General features: G+C 42.5%; 1 protein-coding gene across 1 annotated transcript in view; it reads right to left on the reverse strand.

Moving 5' to 3' along the window:
* Positions 1-3,277: 3,277 nt before the first annotated feature.
* LOC124602299 (protein singed wings 2) overlaps positions 3,278-22,317 on the reverse strand; it is a 443,654-nt gene continuing 424,614 nt past the window's right edge. Inside the window, exon 9 of the mRNA XM_047136347.1 lies at positions 3,278-9,240. Within this exon, the coding sequence (XP_046992303.1) occupies positions 9,058-9,240 (183 nt within the window). The 3' untranslated portion in view covers positions 3,278-9,057. The remainder of the gene's footprint in view (positions 9,241-22,317) is intronic.

Consider the following 22,317-nt stretch of genomic DNA (forward strand, 5'->3'; position numbering starts at 1 on the left):
TTCATTTCGAGCTGCTTCCTCGTTTTTATTGGTTAACCGATTTCCATGAAACTACCGTTTCCTAAACACAGTTTTTCTACCACCCATTATGCATAAATCTTGACTTCCACGCAGAAGGTTTGCGAATTAAACCTTCCACCTACTAATATGTGTCAGTACTGTCAAAACGTGAATAAACGTCATGCAAGAAAGTTTTCAGGCAAAGATAAAGATGTCAGCCAGAGATACAGAAGTCAGCCAAAGATGGTCGACTCAATGACCAGTGGTATTACCAAATCTGGGATGCTTTGGTGGCATTGTGGTAAGTAGATTAGTTGATATCTAAGGCGTCTTATCACCATCGACAACGGCCGCCCAGCGGCACAGATTTGGCGACCACTGTAGTTTGGGTTACCCCCGTGGGGCTGTCGTCACTCACCCATTATCTGCGTTCGCTATCCTGTGGAACTGCCTTCATAGGTGTCCAGCCACACCAACAGCGTCGACGCGAAGCCAGAGGTCATTTCCAGATGTCTCCATTACCGACGCACGGCACAGCAAGCCATCAGCCTTCCTTGCTATTGCAGTAAGCTGTTGTAAATAAACATCACCAGTCTCAAGTTGAAAGTGACTGTAACTTCCTCACCAACGCGCTAGAGAATACTTTCATACTTCTTACTTATTTGCTTGTGGTGTGTTACGAAGATGTGTCGCTTTCGACAACGTCTGTGTTTCCACGTGAGGCTGCCACAAATATACGAGGGTTGCCCAGAAAGTAATGCACCGCATTTTTTCCTTCAACAATTCTTTATTGAACATAATGAGAATTATGCACATGAAAGAATGGTGTTTTATCTACACACCATATTTTTCCACGTAATCTCCATCCCTTTCTATGGCCTGCCTCCAGTGTGAAACAAGGGCTTGTATGTCCTGTCGGTACCAATCCTTGTCCTGGTGGCGGAGCCAGTGCTTCGCTGTGAAAATCGCCTCCTCATCGTCCTCAAAATGCCTTCCACGAATGGCATCCTTTAATGGCCCAAACAAGTGGAAGTCTGAGGGGGCTAGGTCAAGTGTGTCAGGTATGGCAGCCATGAATGGTCTTCACGGTCGCTGCAAATCGTGCAGCTCCGCCGAACCGCCTTCTGAGGACCTCACCGTCCCAGCAACTAACTGGACTTCCATCGGCAGCAGATGCTCCATAGACTTTGCACAAGCGTTTGTGAATATTCCCAACAGTGCCAAGAAAACCACTAACCTCCCACTGTGGTGGGGGTGAAAGTGATAATAGACTGATAGAAAGAGAAGGTCGAGAGCAGGAAATGTACAGAATGAGGAGAGACGAGGAGGTGGGAATAGAGAGGGGAGAAGAGGGGTTGGACAAAGAGAGGGGGAAGAAGTAGATGGAATAATAGAAGAATGGAATAAATAAAAATCCGGCAGGGCCCAATTTCGCAGCTATTTGTACATAAAAGTCTTATTTTGATGAAAGAAAAAGCATTGAAGATTTCTTATCTTGATCGGTTGTCACTTTGCCTTTGGGCAAGAGTCCTTGGATTCTTAAACAAGGTCGTAGAAATACCCTCATTTTTAACAAGCTCAGAAAAAATAGAACCTATGTTTCATTTACTCGAGTGGTGGATACTGTATAACTGATGCAAACCTAATATGAAAGGAAAGCTAAACAAGAGCATCTAAATTTTATACTGTGTGCTTGCAATTACAGTCCAGCTATTGTCAGAGATCCAGTGTCGGCTGTAATTATCATCTGGCAACGAAACTTGGTAGGTAGGAAACGATTTACGCTGGACGGAAATTAGTTCTAATTTTGATCACCAGGTGCAAATCTGGCCTTGTGAATGCAAGAAAGACACACAGATGTTGACTTGTTTAATGGATTACGATCGGAACGTGGGCAAAAAAGGTCAAAAAAGTAAGAAAGGCATAATACTGATTACATTATTAACCACCGCTTACACAATTTGCTCAATACGAGCGCTGGAGACGCTGACGAGAAGCTACATCCTTAAACTGAAGTGATCACAGCATTTCCGGTGGAATGAGAGCAACGTGTTCCTGTATAGTGGCATTCAGATCAGGTAGAGACAGAATGTGTCCCTGATAAATGTGTTCCTTTAGACGTCCCAGCGCAAAAAGTCACATGCATTCAGATCCGGTGATCTTGCAGGCTATACATCTGGAAAACCTCGTGGAAGGTTGTATTAAGCAGGGCTTTCAGACATTTCAGTCGGCATGCCCTCACAACACGGGTACATTACTGCCCTTCACATAAAACAGTTTCACTAATAGCGCATGATATTCCTTCTCGATAGCCCTATTGTTCACTCACGCCTTGGCTTGTCAAACGACAGCGTGGATGTCGTACCGTCATACAGTGTACAGCACCAGATTTGCACCTGCTGGCTACAGTTGGAAGTAATTTGCTTTCCAACGTAAATCGGTTTTGTATTAACGTATTAGCATGTCTACCAAGTTTTTCTCGAACACGATAATTACAGCCCACATAGGATCTCCGTGAGTAGCTGCTCTTTAATTACAACTACTCTCTCCTATCGTTCTGAGTAATCAGTCTTCTTCCTGCGTAGTGTGGCCCCTTTAAGCGTAATACCGCCGACAGCGTGACCGTAATTCACGCAATATTGAAACATATGAAGGAAGTTATTGTTTTTGCAGGCCGTATGCTGCGAAATCGAGGGGAATTTATCGTCATATTGCACTATTTAGCTGCTAAGACCCATCACCATTTGCGTAAGTGGGAACTATTTCTACCAGATTCTGTGTGAGAACCACTAAATACCTACCTGGCTCACAGATTAGCTTTGTCTTTCAGCGATTATAATTAGTACAATAAAGAACTATCATAAAATTACAGCTGCGGTTTATTTAGTGAGATCTACATTGGCGCAAACAGCAGCTGGTTTTATTAGCTGTAGATGAGCATTTGGTTGTTGATACTTCAATAATTTATGGTCACTGAGTCTGCTTTCTATCACAGTTTACATTGATAAGACACTCTGAGTGACGGAACCCGCCATTTGCACACTGTAAATAAACCGATAGAAAGCGACTGACTTATCTAAAAAAAACTTCTGAGACAAGCTCAGTCCCTAATTAAAGCAGTATTATTGTGAACATGATAGGCACAGCAAAAATATTTTAATATCAGATTTCAAAATCGACAATGATAGGGAAATAGAGGGAAAATTTCAGTAAAGACAGCACAAACAAAATAAAATAAAGTTTATTTGATATATTAATTTCACCTTAAACTGTTGGTTCTCGGACAAATAAATAAAAAAATATAACACTATATCTATACATAGCCTCTCAATATAGGAAAAATACGTACTATTGCACATTTTTTGAGATGTCACAATACGTATCAAAATGACCAGCATTGACGTATGTGTCCATGGTAACGCAAAACTGACTGTTTAGTACATATATACACAGTTTTCTGATAAACAATAGAAACGTAATGAAACTCACCAAGCACGTTTGCATGCTTGTCATGAAATTAGTTTGAAATATTCAGTCTTACAACAATAGTTTCTAAAACAAAAATTAAAAATAAAGACAATACTGTTATATTAAGTCACAAACTAATTATATGTAATTTATGTGGTAACTTCATGTAATACTTTTTGGATCAAAACTCACACTGTTTCTTTCACTATGCACAAAAATGTTGTTAATACTGTAATTTTATTCACTGTATTTGTTAAGGGAGTGTCTTATACGTAAATAATGTTTCCTGAACGCGACTCCACCAGTTCGTTGCAATATCTATTGCAGACTGTAAATTCTTCAGGTCACTTTAGTTTCATAATTATAAAAGACTAAAAACAAGTTCTGGCAACCAACGCTGTATATGTATATTGTTGTTCCCTCCAAAAAATGCGTGCATGAGACGAAACAGTCACAGATGTCAAACATGTGGAAAAACAAGCATGAATACGTCGAAAGGCAGGTATTTCTCTGCTTGCGAAAGGTAGTCCTTGAAAATGGCCTCTTTATTTACAAAACAAAGAAAAATTCGCAGTATATGATTTATGTTAGTAATAGCGATTTGAAAACTCCTCCCACAACGTTGGCAAACATTCATTTTTTTGTGAGTACTGCAAGAAAGAGGCAGCTTATTCGGATTCATTATTAAGAAGTATTTCCTCTCAACGAGATTAACATTTTCGAAAATGATGAAAAAACATTTTCATTTTTCACAACTGAAAAAGAAAACCTAGAGATACCACATGCACTTGATAACTATTGTGTTGGATTTGACATGCAGCAGTTACGACTCCTTGTTATGGAATACGACGAGCATGAAAGCCGTTAGGAAACGGCACACAGATCTAAAAATATGTACCCAGGGGTGAATGAATATTTGGCTACTCTTTTCAGCGTTGTATTAGCTCCACGCACCTGTCATGCTGTCACAATACTGAAGTTATCTGAGGTGGATGAAAGTATTCAAAACCCCGAATTTTGGTAGGAAGACTCTTGATAACATTCACAACGCCTTGTGATTCTCTTCTTGGAGACTTCAAGATTCTGTTAGGCTCCAGCTTTCGCCTGTTAACCACCAGCAGACCAACAAGCTATGTATTTAGCTTTTCTGTCTTTAAATCGTAGTTTAATTCTTAAACTCTGTGCGTGTTTTTCTATTTAAGAGGTGCAATCTCACGTTTTTGTAATTATAAACCGTTGTTTCAGGCAGTCTGCCCAAATTGTGATTGTTTTGTAAAACTCCTCGCCAAAATATTTATGCTGTTCTTAAACACAGGACCCAACTCGAGAAAGAAATAACAGAGCAATAGAGAATATATAGCATTGTTTGGAAGTGAAATGCAGCCTATTGGATAAACGGGAAAGAAGAGACGAGAGGCATTTGAGATGTGGTGTTGCAGAATAGCTCTCAGAATTAAGCGATTTATTAACGCACGAAACGAGGAGGTTATCCGCAGAATCAGCGAGAAGATGAAGACGTTGAAGCATTAACTAGAAGAAGGGACAAGCCAACAGGACGTCTTTAAGACGCCAGGGGGAATGAATAGCTTCTATGATACTGGAGTGTAGTGTAAAACGCAACATAAAATTGGCGGGGGGGTGGGGGGGAGGGCAAAGATTGGGACAGAAAACAAGCATGAATATGTTGAAAGGCAGGTATTTCTCTGCCTGGGAAAGGCAGACCTTGAAAATGGCCTCTTTATTTAAAAAAAAAACGCAGTATATGACTTATATTAGTAACAGCAATTTGAAAACTCCTCCCACAACGTTGGTAAACATTCGTTTCTTTGTGAGTTCTGTAAGAGAGAGGCAGCTTATTCAGATTCATTATTAAGAAATATTTCCTCCACTAATGAACATGTGTTCATAACTTTGAAGACATACATTGTAGAGCACATATTTAATGGACATTTCTTTTCTTGTTTTCGTCGATGCTACCATTTCCCAAAATATGTAAATCAAAGAGCTTGAAGTAGAAGAGATTTGTTTTACAGTATCGAAGATCAAGAATTGCTCATAGCTCCTAAAGCACCCGCTTTAGAGTCCATGTTTACTGGACTTTTTGTTTCGAATGATCATTCCTGTCATATCCCTGAATATTGACCATTCCTTCTGTATATTTGTTATTATGTTTAGGAAAATACCATATGTGTATGTGCTGTCAACTGAAAAAAGAAATTTATTTTGTGGAATCGTACAAACTGATTTAATGTTTCGTAATTCAGGTTATAGTGCTCGCTGTTATCAAAGACCACTTGTCATTTTACAAGTGCATGCCCAAAAAGAAGGCAAAATATTCCCTACTAGTGCTATCTCTCAGCTAGCACGTATATTTGGAGAAATTTTGAGCGGAGTTGGAAGAAGACATCCTGGTTTCGAATAGGTGTCATTGCGCATTGCAGCTGAAGTTCGTTACAGAAATTCTAAGATCGAAGGGTGATACTTTTCAGCAAGAGTTAGTAATCTATATACTTGAATAATAACACTTCTGATAGTTTTCATCATAAGTACGGAATATTATGATGGCAGTATGAAACAAATAATGAAGAAATGTAATTAAAAATATATAGAGGATCTAGAATATCAGCCGTAAGTGTTCATAATGAACACAGTTTCATGAGCTGCACTGAGTTTAACAGGGCTATCAGATCGAACAAAGATTAAGATGAGCACGACCACTATTCGTTCAATTGTACTTTACAGACAATACATGTGGATACATAGGAAGTATGAGAGAAAAGAAGTTAATAGCGTCGGAAAAGGACCATGAAGCTGATTCTCAGAGCTGTTAAAGATGGATGAGTGTGCAGGTAGTTGGTTAACAGAAAAGTATGTGATACGATGTGTGCTCATCACATCATAAACATTGTGAGAAACAGATAGCTCCAACACGCTGGAGAAGTAGGAAGGACGTCTGAAATGGCAGTGACCAGAGCCTTAAGGGGGGGGGGGGGGGGCGGGGGGACCACGGGAAATTACTCCCACCGTGGATCAATTGCACTAACGACGTTAGTTGAAAACGCTCCAACATAGCTGAGTGTTTCAGAAGACTGGGTGAAGGAAGAATCGAGTACACACAGAGGATGGTTGCTTGTTGATGTTGCGAGTGGTATCAGGGCACGTGATCGCTTGATAAAAGGGGGGAGGGAGGAAGAGAGTGCAGAGAGAAAAACACAAAGAAGTAAAGAGAGGCGGAGAGAAAGTGAGAGACTAGGGACATTTCTTTGTGGCGTAAGGCGCGTTCAACCTCTTTGAGCTCTGATTACTCTCACTGCGCAAGTTCACTGCCGTAAAAGAAATATAAGTGACGTAAGTTCAGTTAAAACCGACCTTTGATGCATGCGAGCGATTCTGTTATCATAACTGGACATTCACCGGAAGCCAAAATTATTGGCACGAAGTAATTTCCGATGTCATTTAAAAAAGTCAGATAATCTGTTCGGAAGTAGCTGTGTAAATTACTGACAAACGGTAATATTATTAGGAACCAATTACTGGAACGGCCCCACAAATAAACACCGCTTCTGATTTTGAGAAATAGGTGGGAGGACAACTTTTCCCATTTCCAGAAGGAAGGTCTTTGCTTGTTCGAGACGTGAAAGAGTTCCACAATGTAAATGTTTGCTGTGGTTCACACGCTTATTTGATCAGCGGTTTTATGTAAGAAAGTCCTGTTGATTGATCTTCGGTTTTTTTTATTGCCCAGCACGCAATTAAACTTTCTACAGTCTGAAAGTGCAGCAACTGCTACTCATGAATTGTTGGAATGTTATCTACAGTACCTCTTGATTATGTGGACGTCTGTATTGTTGGTAACTCATCGTTTCGATTCTGACAAAATTTCAGGTCTCACTCTCTTTAAGATTTTCAACCATTAACAAATTTCATTAATTTCTGAGTGTAGGTGGATTTAAGTGGAGCAATATCCGCTACTGATGCTTTGGATGTTTCGGGTATGTTCGGGAAAACGAATATGATACGAATAGTTGTGTAGGTGGCTGAAACAGACTAGTTCAAAGTATATGTTGTATGTACGATACATAGCAATAATGCTTTAAAAAGTGTACGGATACCGGTAAATTCGCGGAAATGTATCCTTTATGATCTAAACAAAACAGCACGAAGACTTTTCATCGAATACTGCAGCTTTCAACAGTTACTATGTGGCCAACTACCTGCAGAGTACTTGAGACACATTTCCTTCAATACGGACCGCTTTGCCAATCTGGGATTCAGCAGTAAAAATAACAGACAAGCAATAGAAAATTAATTACACAAACACAAATTCAAATAGGAACACGGAGTACAACTAGGCCACAATATCAGATAAACTGAAGATGAACACAGCTGCTTACAGGTCTGAATCTAAAGCTAAGAGAGATGCTGTTCCCATGGTGTACGAGATTTGTTGGCTGAAACATTTTGTCCTGTTGCCACGTCCATTGTAGCGTATTTAATACTGGAAACTTTGTTGTCCTTTTACAACGATTCTGATAGTTAAATTATTAATGATCGACGAAATGTAGTCCTCATCAAATACAGGGTGTTCAAAAAGTAACGCAGTCTTATGGAACAATGTTTCTTTCTCGTTGCAGACGCTGATTTTCGTTTAACTGAGAAAGAAATGGGCTACACATTACCAAAGAGAATATTCAGTGTCACTCAGCACAATAAATGTCGCCACTCCGAAGTCTTCACAAAGAGGTTTTGTAAGAATGCACCAAATTAATCTACCATCAAGTTCCTGTACGACAGAAGACAGGAAATGTGGCAAATGCAGCCAAAAGGAGCTGCATATTCTTTGGGTCCCGTGAAGTCTGTGTGATGCCTGTTGGGGACATCTGGTCTCTCTGGAGGTTACATCCACACTGTATTGCCCAACTGTATTGCTCCCGCACAAAATTCGTGATGCGCAAGAGTTGTCCTCTGGAGACAATGCAAAACATATACCTTCCCATCAGTGTCATATACAACGGCATATGAATAAGAATTCGATAGTTTGTTTTGGTTTGACGAGGCAAGATTCCATCTTGGTGTACATGTGAATGCACGTACACACTCATATGGGCCACGCAAAATCCATATCATAGTCTCTGGATACACAAAAAGTGTGTGTTTTATGCGCAGTGTCACATAATTTCGTGGCATAATGAACACTGAGCGCTACATACAGATGGTGCAACAATTTTTCAACGCTAAACATGAACAAAAGCATGTGGTTTCAGCAGGACAGTCTTAGAGCTGAAACAGCCCACCACACCTGACTTGCTCGGATCACAGTTCAAATGAACAACCTTCACACTATACCTGAATCGTAGAAGGAAATTAAAGGGTGTGTTTCTGCAAATCCTCGACAAATGTTACATCTCTTAAAGAAACTGCGACGTCGTGCTTAGTTACGTGAGCCGCGTAATCGGGGGCGCTTAGAGCAACATTTCTAATTCGGTCATCTGCCCGTAAGGCTGCGTTACTTGTTGAAATACTGTGGACGTGGCCGTGAGCGCCGGCAGGCGGGGAGCGGATGGATGCGTGGCCGGCTGGTGCCGCGGCTCAGGGCATCTTGCCGACGAGCCAGGGCAGCTTGCCGGTGCGCTTGAAGGCCCAGTAGTCGTAGGCGAGCTTGGCGAGCGAGAGAGCGATCAGCGCCGCCAGCACGCCGTTGAGCACGTCCAGAGGCTGCACCAGCTGCTCCTCCGGCACGCGGCACACCGAGTTGCGCGACACGTCCTTCACCTGCACACCACAGCACCGCCACCGCTTAAGAGACTGCCTCCACCAGGCGACTCCAGAGAATAATACAGCGTGCGTCAAAAAAATGTATACACACTTTGAACTGTCATAGACAATTTATTTCCCCTTCTACAAGGTTAAATATCTGTGAGATAGTAATATTATGTTTCTTCAACAGGTGGCAGCAGTGGCAAGGAAGTAACTGCAACATGGCGGACGTGCGTTTGAGCTTTGAAGCGCGGAAGCAGATAATTAAGTGGTACTGGAAGTTTGAGAATGTAGCTGCGCTTCGAAGACAGTCGAGAAGTGAGTATGGTACAGAACCACCTCCAAGGTTAACAATTACACGTCTACGAGACAAATTCGAAATTCATAGAACAGTGTGTGGTATGCATAAAGGTCGATCAGGGCGACCTCGTACAGCTACAAGTGATGATTCCAAAACTGCGGTCTTGGAACTGTTTCAGCGTTCGCCTCAAAAATCTTCAAGGCAAGCGGCACGTGAGAGTAATGTAAGTGCTAGTTGTGTGCTACGCACTCTGAAGAAGGGCAAGTTTCGTGTGTACATTCCAAGGCTGGTGCAACAGCTAAGTGACGACGATCCAGACCGGAGGTTAGAATTTTGTGAATGGGTTCAGGAGATGGTGAGACGTGAACCGGGATTTATGGGTAGCATAATTTGGTCGGATGAAGCCCAATTCAAACTCAATGGAACTGTCAATACGCACAATTGTATGTATTGGGATGAAGATAATCCTCACATTACAGTTGAAAAGGCTGTGGATTTGCCTGGTGTAAATGTGTGGTGTGGTTTGTCTGCAAGGGGACTCATTGGGCCTTTCCTCTTTGAAGGTACTGTTACTGGAGAAACGTACCTAACAGTGCTTGCTGACTCCATATTCCCTACCATTCGTGCATTATATGGTAATGATGAGTTTTATTTCCAACAAGATGGCGCCCCGCCGCACTATCACAGGGACGTACGAGCATACCTGGATCACAATGTGGCAGGCCAGTGGATAGGACACATGGGACCAATCGAGTTTCCTGCACACTCTCCAGACCTCACACCACTGGATTTCTTCTTATGGGGCACAGGAAAAGATGAGGTGTACAAACGTAAACCACGTAACCTGGACACACTTTGGAATGAGATTCAGGCGGTGTGCACAGAAATCTCATGGGACACTTTGGTACGACGTACGGAATCAGTGGTGACTCGTACTCAGAAATGTATTGATGCTGAAGGCCACCAATTTGAACATTAATCACATTCGCAAAGTAAATTTATTTTTGCAATTGGACTTTAAGCTTTCCATTTCCAGAAATTTAACATTGTAGAACGGGAAATAAATTTTCTATGACGTTTCAAAGTGTGTACACATTTTTGACGCACCCTGTATATACATGAAGATGGTATGGACATGTCCGAGAGAACAGATACCATCGGTGACCATGAAGCTCGTTAAATGAAATGAATACCCCTAGCTGCATACAGGCGTTGATATAAGTCAACGGGGGCAGTTGAAAATGTGTGCCCCGACCGGGACTCGAATCCGGGATCTCTTACTTACATGGCAGACGTTCTATCCATCTGAGGCACCGAGGACACAGAGGATAGTGCGACTGCAGGGACTTATCTCTGGCACGCCTCCCGTGAGACTCACATTCCCAACTTATTGTCCCACACTATATACATAGAGCCCCTGCCCATTACATTACTCGCAGCTTTTTGCCGATTCCCGTAAAATTTCGGGCACTGTTTGTGCATCCGCACAGAAGAAGATGGCCAAATGGCCGGTGAGGCTTAACAATTCGTTTCATTGTAATTTCATTCTAATGAGCTGCATGGTCACCCATGGTATATGTATAGTTAAGGCTCACCGGCCATTTGACCATCTTCTTCTGTGCGGATGCACAAACAGTGCCCGAACTCCTACAGGAATCATAAAAAAGCCGCGAGTAATTATAACGGGCAGGAGCATTATGAATATAGTGCGGGACAATAAGTTGGGAATGTGGGTCTCACAGGAGGCGTGCCAGAGATAAGTCCTTGCAGTCACACTATCCTGTGTGTCCTCGGTGGTTCAGATGGACGAGGCCTGCTCGTCCTCTGTAATAAAAAACTGAGTAAAGGAATCAACAATCAACTTGAACGGATGTCTTGTGACGTCTGCCCAGACCAAACGGAACCAACATACCGAACAAAATGAAAAAAAAAAGATGGATTGGGCGTCTGCCACGTATGCAGGAGATCCCGAGTTCGAGTCCTGGTCGGGGCACACATTTTCAACTGTCCCTGTTGACTTATATCAACGCCTGTATGCAGCTAGGAGTATTCATTTCATTGTAATTTGAGAGACTAAGTTACATGCCATTATGACAGTCCAGCTAACATTTATTAAATGCTACACTGCACTTTAAGGTGACACAGATACATAACACTACTGCACAACATAGTCACCAAATCTCTACAAATAACAGTTGGTCCGTTGTTCCAATTGTTCAGGTCCTCAAAGATAAAATTCCGCTCCTTGTTTACGGTGTCATTCGAGAATAGCTGTGTTAACGTCCTCGTCGTTGGAAAACTCTCTTTTCACCTACTTGTTCTTTCACCCTGTCGAAAAGAATGCCTCGATATTGTCGACTGTGGTCGATGTCGATGGTCTCCCCTCTCGATCGACAATGTCCAGTCTTGGGAAAATTATACGAATGCATCGGCTCTGTTCTTTAGGACATGTCCTAAAGTACAGACGCCATGTATTCCTGTAACTGGTTCGCGTCGATGGGCTATGAACCAACCACCCTCAGTGCGGATGCACAATTTCGTTCAATCTCCTGCGGAAATCTCAAAGCAGCTAGAAAGCAGGACATGGATGGGGACTGCGGATAGGTGGTGCTAGGTGGGATTGAGGGTCGGCCGGGTGGCGTGTTGAGATAGTCCACGCAAGTGCGATAAACACTGTGTCCGGATGGCGTAGTGACTAACGCAACTGCCTAGTAAGCAGGAAGTCCCGGTACGAATCCCGGTCCGGCAGCCACTTTCACTCGTCACCACTTATTCCGCAAAAGTCACGATGCAGCCGATATCACTAGTTCCTTCCTTTTCCTTTCCTTTATCCCTGTTCCCCCTTCAAATTATACAACTTGGTGATGATGTCACCATTTCACTACGGCTGGACTCGACATTGGGATTTGGCCCATATTCCTGCAGAATTTTACGGTGAATCTGCGAATATTTTGACGCTTGCCCCACGTGAATTGCACTGTCCCGCGTACCTCAAAATTGGAGAACGTTTCTAGTTGCCGCATCATTTCACTCATACCCTGTGATGCTCCCGGTATCCATATCACAGCAGAGCTGTGTTTGCAGGAAACCTGAAACATATACTCTCTTCTGGCAATGATTTTTGAGTGGGGCGACATTGGTAACTTACTCTCTCAGCTAAAATGTAAATGTCGTGTGATTAGGGCCTCCCGTCGGGTAGACCGTTCGTCGGGTGCAACTCTTTCGATTTGATGCCACTTCGGCTTGCGCGTCAATGGGGATGAAATGATGATGACTAGGACAACACAACACCCAGTCCCTTAGCGGAGAAAATCTCCGACCCAGGCGGGAATCGAAAATCGGCCCTTAGGATTGACATTCTGTCGCGCTGACCATTGAGCTACCGGGGGCGGACACTCTACCAGGTCCGTACGTGCTTTGCTCGGATTTCACAATCTAGTCTGCAGATTTTAGAGCTAAGAATGAAGGAATGAACAAATCGCGTGTCGTAGCCAACTACAGAAACGAGTGAACTACTCTACCTCAACATCATCTTCGTCTGCTAGACTTCTGTTCAGAAAATGGTTCAAATGGCTCTAAGCAGTATGGGACAACATCTGAGGTCATCAGTCACCTAGACTTAGAACTGCTTACACCTAATTAACCTACGGACATCACACACATCCATGCCCGAGGCAGGATTCGAACCTGTGACCGTAGCAGCAGCGCGGTTCCGGACTGAAGCGCCTAAAACCGCTCGATCACAGCGGCCGGCTAGACTTCTGTATCAGCATGAACTCCCATCCTATCTTTAGTATCTGATAGCAGTTCAGTTTCCTGATTCAGCCCAATACTGATACCCATATGCAGCCAGAGATTCTCTCTATGCCCTCGTCTGCGGTTTGCCAGAGACAAGGCGAATGAACTTTGCATAGTTTGGCGGAAAATAGCCGAGACTACCTGGCCTGAAGACACAGCCGCCTGCACCACCATGCGGAGCTCACTCGTCTGCGCATAGGCCAGTACTCACTTGCGCGAAGGCGAGGGAGGTCGAATCGAATGTGGGTAAAAAAAGTCAACGGCAACGACTGCCGCTCACTCATATTCACCTCGCCGATGCAGTATTCTGCTACCCAGCCTGTAATTTCCCATGTGTCGCCGTGGCGTGGGCAACTAATATATTTGGGGGAGGGGGGGAGGGGGGAGGGAGTGGGCGCTCGTCTAATAGAACTGTTAAACACCATGATCGACGCAGCTCGTCTATGATGTCAGAAAACTACCCCTTGTGTTTACTAGAATATGCTGAAAACACCGACGTCTTTCCTGTCTAGTAATTTCGTTTCATCCCAACGATCCCTCCAACTTTATCTCTACAAAATCAAGTTCTGGCGCAACCAGTGGAGCTTTCTACAGAGATCCAGGTAAAATCCAGTCAATAATTATAGGAAAAACCACCCAGCTGTTCCATCCTAGAGAACTTCACCTGACACCAGACATCCGGCCCACTCACTTAACCAAAATAATGAAATATCTTGGACTAAATCATGACCGTAAATTAACTTGGAAGCTCACCAACTAACCAATCCAACCAAAGCCCACAACATCTGAGAGTTTTATACACCATGCGGCGTCTCTCGCGTCCATGTTTCCGTCTCCTTCCATCTTGCCGATCATCGTCTTGCTTGGGACTGTCCTATATCGCACACCTCGCGCCGTCGTTCCCATCTAGCCGGTGTCATCCTTCTGTGTGTCGTGGAAACCTTCAGTGCCACAGTTTAGATCATCTTTCCCCTGCCATTTTTCTATGATGTCCATACCATTAGCCCATTATTTGCAATTGCATCTACAATATACTTTGTAACTCCCATCTATTCTCGCAGCACTTCATTTCTTATTTTTACTTCACGACTTTGTCTCCAAAACTCCATTTCCATTCCTTTTAACTTCTTGTCATTGACCCTCTTACATCCCACAGTTCAGCGCCATACAGAGCAATACCCCCAACTGAAGTTTCGTAGGTCCCCCTTTTCAAATTTTTACTGTAATTCTAATCTAAATAATGGAATGTTACTCTTCACTTACCACATTTCCCTTTCCTATCCTGTGCTTTATTTCCTCGTTGCTTCCACCTTTATCCGAAATGATTGTCCCTCAATATTTGTATGACAGAAAGCACTTTACTATAGATTCATCATTTAAGACGATATCCTTTCCTATACTCCGACAGCAAATTAGTCTTTGTAAAGTTAATTTTCATGCCCCACTGCCCATATTCTTAATTAAGCTTAACATATAGGACACAGCCTCCTCTTCCTTGTCGAACATGACCTGATCGTCGGCGAAATTTAGGGAGAATAGGATGTCATCACCTACTATAATTTCCATCTTTTTGCACTTCTCTTTCCAATTTTTCAGTGCTTCGTTGAAAAATAGGCGCTAAGCAGCATCCTTGTCTCAGCCTTTCGCTAATATTTTCTGTGATAGTTACTCCCCAAGTATTATCTGAATACAACTTTCTAACGGCTTGTAGATAACATTTATGAATGCTCTGGTTATTCATTGCTTCCCACATCCCAGAAAGTGCTCCACTGTCATAGGCTTTCTGCAAGTCTATAAAAGCCATCAGCGTCTCCAAGTTATGCGTCATTATCTTGTCAGTAGCCTGTCTAATGCTGCAGATATTATCGATACGAGACCACCCTACCGGAGAGCCATGGAGCTCTCGTATCTACTTCCTCAATTTCTCTCTCAGTTTTAGTTTCAACGATATTACCATACAGTCTCGATATGGAACAGAGAATTGGGTTGCCTCGATAATTTACGTAGTCATCCTTGATTCCCTTTGTAAATATTTTTGTGATGAAACCTTCTTTAAACTCTTACAGGAGTTTCTTTGCCACTACGACAGAGGATAAATAGCTTTGCGGAATGTTCAAATAACACCTTTGACCCGGCACTCAACAAGTCCATACGTACAGCTCCAGGTCAAAGTGCTCTGGCATTTTTGAACTGCTTAACTTACTTCCGCTGCTGTTATAGCCTGGGTTTCTGTGTCATGTTCATTACCTGCAAAGGAACACATATCTGAAATTCGGATCGACCTTCTTCAAATAGTTCTTCATAGTATGTCTTCCATTTACCTAAGCTTATCTAATGTAGGATTACGCTAGTTCTGTCATTTGTTCTTAGCTGTTTTATGTCCTTCCATGTTTCTGTGGATTTTGAACTCCCTATGCAGATATTAATTTCTGCATATTTAAAATCCCGTATAGCATTTTTTAGCTTTTCCTGTCTCTCCCCTTATATACCCTGTTATCAGTCCTAATGATCATAAGCCATCTGTTATAGTCCTCCTTTGGCTCCTTCACCTTCGCGGCAATGTCACCTTCCTACCAATCACTTCCAAATTTTCCATACGGGTTCTCAACTACGCCGAGACTCTCAAAGGCAGCTTAATGAATAGCTCTCACAATTGTCTTATACTCTGCTTCCACTGTTGTAACATCAGTCTCATGTAGCTTCCCACTCAGTCTAAGCTTTTATGACAAGGCTGTTGAAGGATCCTGCAATAAACTTAACTTGTACTATAGTTGGTCCAGTTTCCCTCCATTCTCATTACCGTTGTTGTAGCACCTACCAATTTTTTGCTATTCTCCTCCTTTGTATGTTTACTTTCTTTCCCTACAGCATAATCAATTATAGGTTGTAACTTTCTTGTAGGCTATGATGTTATATGGAAATAGATCTGTATTGTCTATGTGGAAAGCAACTCACAAGTAAGGTTTAAGTTCTACTTGTATTTGTGGATCCCTTTGTGTTGAGAAAAGCAATTCCATATCCTAAGACTGTACTGTACAATCATTTCTGTCACACTCTCTCCATTATAATTCACAATATCCTCCCCATACGTGCCTACAACCTCGCTTGCGTCCTGCTTACGCACTCGTCCGTTAAAAATCTCTTGAAAGATACAGCTATTTCCTATTGCCAATGCCATCTAGGCAGTTTATCAGATCATTGAAGAAATTAAAGATTAAAACTAGTAGCCAGTGAAACATGATGATACATCTCATGACCACCATCTATACAGATGAAACTCTCATCAGTCACAATCGTACCTATAAAAATGTAGTATGAACTTCTACTGCTCCCAAGTTTTGTTACTCCCTCCAATTCCAGAAAAGAAAGGCACTATGCCATACTTTCTATATCTATCGTCCCTGGCTCACACCCTATACCTATTCATAATGTTTCCACAAATCCTTAAATAGCTAAAACACCACTCCCACCCTTACATATACTGTAAACGTTTAAGTCCCAACACTCTCCTTTCCATGAGAACCATGGATTGTTGCAAAGCTGCTACCAACAAGTCCGTCGTTGCTTCCATCTCCAAGCACTCCACATGTTTTCCCAGCCTTTCTTCCAATTACACCGTAACCTGCCCACCCCACTTCGAATGAAAGCTTCAGTGAAGCATTTCCTTGCTCACTTGACGTCTCACTCATATCATAACACCTAAACCTTACTTGTGAGTTGCTTTCCACATAGACAATACAGATCTTTTTCCATAAAACATCTGCAAAATACTTCCCACATCCCAATCCCTATCTAGTTCCAAGCAACCTCCACCTTGTCATCCTCAGAATGAGGAAAATATACGCCACACCGCCATCATGTAATCATAAGAATCACCCATTTCTTCTACATCTTTCATTCGCAGCTCGTAAAAATATGATAAGCTGTTGTAGTTATTCGTTCTTTTCACCCAATTATTCCATCAGTGTGGTAGTGGAGCAGAGAAAATGCCAACTATGAATATTTAGGAGAGGATTTCCAGTTGCAGCATTCGTCTGATGACCTAGGTCAGAATGGGGGATTCGAACTTTTCCAGTTTATTTTTGGGACAATGTTCTGCATTTTCCCAGACGAAAATTGAAATTTTGTGTTTGTTTATGTATGTATGTCAGCGGTGCGACGCTTGTGTAGCTTAAGTCGCTATCGAGGCATGCAAGCCATATGTTGTGAATCACCTATTTTTAAATACTTAAATTATTTAAATTTATCTAGAAATTTTATATTATTTTAATGGCACAAGAGCAGTGATTTGGCAGCAGCCAGTGGTTGGAGCGTAAATACAGGTTTTATTTTACGAAAGCGTCTCATGCGTGTTCTCGCATTTTACAAAGCTACCATTATCAAGTCATACCGGTAGTTACAATCCGACTTTGGCTGTTGCTTGTTCTCGATTTGGATTACTCTCTGGGTTTGATGAACTTCGCTTTGTTCTGATCTTAGTTTCTGGCCGTCCGTTCACTACATAAACTCGTTCGCTACCGATCATTCGGAACTGCCTTTTTTTCCATCCGTATCCGCATCACCATCTGTGTTAGTGAACATTAACTTTGTTTCTACAAATTCTCGAGTATGATAGAAAACTATCCAGTTGGATAACACAACGAAGTATAACGTATATGCGGGTAAAATGATTGACGTATTGTAGACCTACACTCCTGGAAATTGAAATAAGAACACCGTGAATTCATTGTCCCAGGAAGGGGAAACTTTATTAACACATTCCTGGGGTCAGATACATCACATGATCACACTTACAGAACCACAGGCACATAGACACAGGCAACAGAGCATGCACAATGTCGGCACTAGTACAGTGTATATCCACCTTTCGCAGCAATGCAGGCTGCTATTCTCCCATGGAGACGACCGTAGAGATGCTGGATGTAGTCCTGTGGAACGGCTTGCCATGGCATTTCCACCTGGCGCCTCAGTTGGACCAGCGTTCGTGCTGGACGTGCAGACCGCGCGAGATGACGCTTCATCCAGTCCCAAACATGCCCAATGGGGGACAGATCCGGAGATCTTGCTGGCCAGGGTAGTTGACTTACACCTTCTAGAGCACGTTCGGTGGCACGGGATACATGCGGACGTGCATTGTCCTGTTGGAACAGCGAGTTCCCTTGCCGGTCTAGGAATGGTAGAACGATGGGTTCGATGACGGTTTGGATGTACCGTGCACTATTCAGTGTCCCCTCGACGATCACCAATGGTGTACGGCGAGTGTAGGAGATCGCTCCCCACACCATGATGCCGGGTGTTGGCCCTGTGTGCCTCGGTCGTATGCAGTCATGATTGTGGCGCTCACCTGCACGGCGCCAAACACGCATACGACCATCATTGGCACCAAGGCAGAAGCGACTCTCATCGCTGAAGACGACACGTCTCCATTCGTCCCTCCATTCACGCCTGTCGCGACACCACTGGAGGCGGGCTGCACGATGTTGGGGCGTGAGCGGAAGACGGCCTAACGGTGTGCGGGACCGTAGCGCAGCTTCATGGAGACGGTTGCGAATGGTCCTCGCCGATACCCCAGGAGCAACAGTGTCCCTAATTTGCTGGGAAGTGGCGGTGCGGTCCCCTACGGCACTGCGTAGGATCCTACGGTCTTGGCGTGCATCCGTGCGTCGCTGCGGTCCGGTTCCAGGTCGACGGGCACGTGCACCTTCCGCCGACCACTGGCGACAACATCGATGTACTGTGGAGACCTCACGCCCCACGTGTTGAGCAATTCGGCGGTACGTCCACCCGGCCTCCCGCATGCCCACTATACGCCCTCGCTCAAAGTCCGTCAACTGCACATACGGTTCACGTCCACGCTGTCGCGGCATGCTACCAGTGTTAAAGACTGCGATGGAGCTCCGTATGCCACGGCAAACTGGCTGACACTGACGGCGGCGGTGCACAAATGCTGCGCAGCTAGCGCCATTCGACGGCCAACACCGCGGTTCCTGGTGTGTCCGCTGTGCCGTGCGTGTGATCATTGCTTGTACAGCCCTCTCGCAGTGTCCGGAGCAAGTATGGTGGGTCTGACCCACCGGTGTCAATGTGTTCTTTTTTCCATTTCCAGGAGTGTATTTTTATAAGACACAGTCACGAGGTACAATCATAGCCGCTTCCACCCGTACATTGGCTATCTTCTGAATCTACAAGAGGAAACGGACAGAAAATCCAGATAAATGTTTTAAATTCTTTAAATTTTTGCTAGTTATTTTTGTAAATGACGAAGCTGAAGTCAAAACTCACGCGCTCCATACCTAGACGTCAAAGGCGACATTTAAGAACAAAGTGCTGGCAAGTTAAGCTAGAGACCAAAAACCGAAGAACCATATATGCATACTTAAGTGATACCTCGCTTTTCATACTCTATGCTCCAGATCCAATTGATCTCCATAATTATGTCGAGGTAAATCACGCAACATCTTTAATGTAAAAATGTGTGAAAGGTTATGAATCACTTCGATACCTATGTTTATTATATCATTACATTTACAGTTTTCCAGGTTATCCATCAACGTAAAAACGTTGGTCGCCTCTAGCGCAAAATGGGAGGGAGGTTAGGGTTTAGCATTCCATCAGCGACAACATCAGTAGCAAAGCAGCACAACCTGAAACTGGGAAAGAACAACGATGTAATCAGCCGTGCTTTTTTCAAAAGAATCATCACGGTATTATTCCCTTAGGCAATTTAGAAAAACCACAGAACATCAATCAGGGTAGCTTCTGTTCTCTGGTTCTTTGTGGCAACTAATATCGTGAACTTTATGTTAGTGAAGTATTGTCTGTGGGGTATGGGTATGAACTACATATCTCTGTTTCGGTTTTTACCCACCATCACTTACAAGCAGATGTGGCAAAAATTTTGCAGATTTCGAAATTTAAATGTAGACCCTCTCTCATTTTGCTTTTGTACAGATTCTGAAGTTGGCCAATGTACGAGTGCCGAAATCGGTTTACAATTGTAATCATATTCTGTAATAGTATCTAAAATCAAAAGACGTTTGCAATGAAATACTTGTGATTGTAAAACTGTAGATATTTTTTATTTTAACAACGTATTTCAAACTATTTTTAAGCCTCCTTTAACTGATAGGTACGAAAAAAACTGCCATTACAAAAAGTGCGTATATAAGCACTATTACAGAATAACCTATGGGCTATGGAAATTAAGTCGTGGTTATGCTAATATAAGACGTATACAGCTGAGCGTTATACACATAAAACTCCCTTTATAGAATATGAAATACGTTATCATAGTATAAACACAAAACCAAAGACATGGGCCATGATATATAAATACACATATTGTACTCTTAGTTTAAGCTCTTTTGTGAATGGTACACTAATCGATATAAGCTGTATGATCTGCGTACCTAGCCACTACGGATGTATAGTTTATATTATGCTGTATGTAGCCATACCTGATTGCCCACTGATTTAATAACGCTCAAAGAGCATCCATCACTGATTAGAGATTCTGCATTCGTCCTCTATGTTGATGTAGCACACAATCGTTTATCCTATGGAATGTGAATATACTTATGTAATATTAAACATCCACACCATATCAGTTACTTAAAAATCCTCACGTAGTCTAGTCAGACAAATAATCTATAATCTTTTTGTCACTCGGCTACGGTTTGTAATGTAACAGATTAAACAACGACAAATATTCATCCGCAGAACCCACCTAAATATTTTAAAAAATGAAGATAATGTCTGAATATAAATGAATTATCCAATGTTTGTTAAACATTGTCAGTTCATTTGTAGCTGTAGGGTCTGTGTTTAGTGCCCTTACTGTTTTTCCTAAGTTTGAAATCAAGTACTGTTCATGCCATGAAAGCTTCCATTTTCTATAGAAGTTTAGGACTTTTCTTCTCCATTTGTGCTACCGACATAAGGACCATCCAACAATCTACAAAAATAGAAACTTTATATACATTCAATAGAAGCATTCAAAAGTGGAGTAGAAATATTCCTCTTTGAATAATGTCTAATGAGGACTTCAAAGTACCATTCGTAATATACACATCGTGTGTCATCAAAGTACATAGGCTAAAAATTACATTAAAAAACAAGTTTACACCAAGTCAGTATGCATATCATATTAATCCTGACCGTCTTTTTATGAAACAGGTAACCAGAAGAGAGTTAATCAAATAAAGAATAAATACATCCGTTCAATATAAGATGAAATTTTTTAAACATATAGAAGCTTCCCCATACTTCCCACTTCCTTTTCCACTCACTCACCACAAATCCCCTTATTACCTAATCATCAGTTCTGTGAAATATTTCTGGAAGAAAAGTAGATTTATTACTGGAAGATATGGCATTCCGTCTATGGAGGAGAGTGATTGATGAGTCACGTATTTTTTTATTTTATTTTTATTTTAAACACATTCACAGATCCGATCATAACCAGTTTCGGTCATTCGAGCAAACAGATCATCGTCAAACTCTATACATCAGAGGCAGCTCCAACTGAGCTATTACAGTGGTTAATACATTGGACTCGCTTCCAGGAGGATGTTGCTTCAAATCTCTGTCCGGTCATCCAAATTTAGATCTTCCATGGCTTCTTTAAATAACTCAAGGCTAATTCCAGGATCGTTCAACAGGGCACCGCTGATTTCCCTCCCCGTGTTTATCCCAAAACGAGCACGAGCACCATCTCTAATGAGCTCGTTGTTGACAGAACATTAAATCCTACTTTCCTTCATATATGGTATTTGAACGAACAAAGCATTGACGAAATGCACTGTCATACTTAAAAAACTCTATATGAATCCGCCAACATGATTCAGCTGCCCTTACAAATGCCTTCAAACACCAAGTGCGAAACTGTCATGTCAATGAACAGGGCTTTTTGTGAGAAACTTAGTGTAGCTACACTTTTAACAGGGATACGTTTTCGCCGGAGGCCACGGTTTTTGAGTTATCTAAGAGGTAAC

This window comes from Schistocerca americana, chromosome 1, assembly GCF_021461395.2.
Source record: "Schistocerca americana isolate TAMUIC-IGC-003095 chromosome 1, iqSchAmer2.1, whole genome shotgun sequence".
In the NCBI taxonomy this organism is placed as follows: Eukaryota; Metazoa; Arthropoda; class Insecta; order Orthoptera; family Acrididae; genus Schistocerca; species Schistocerca americana.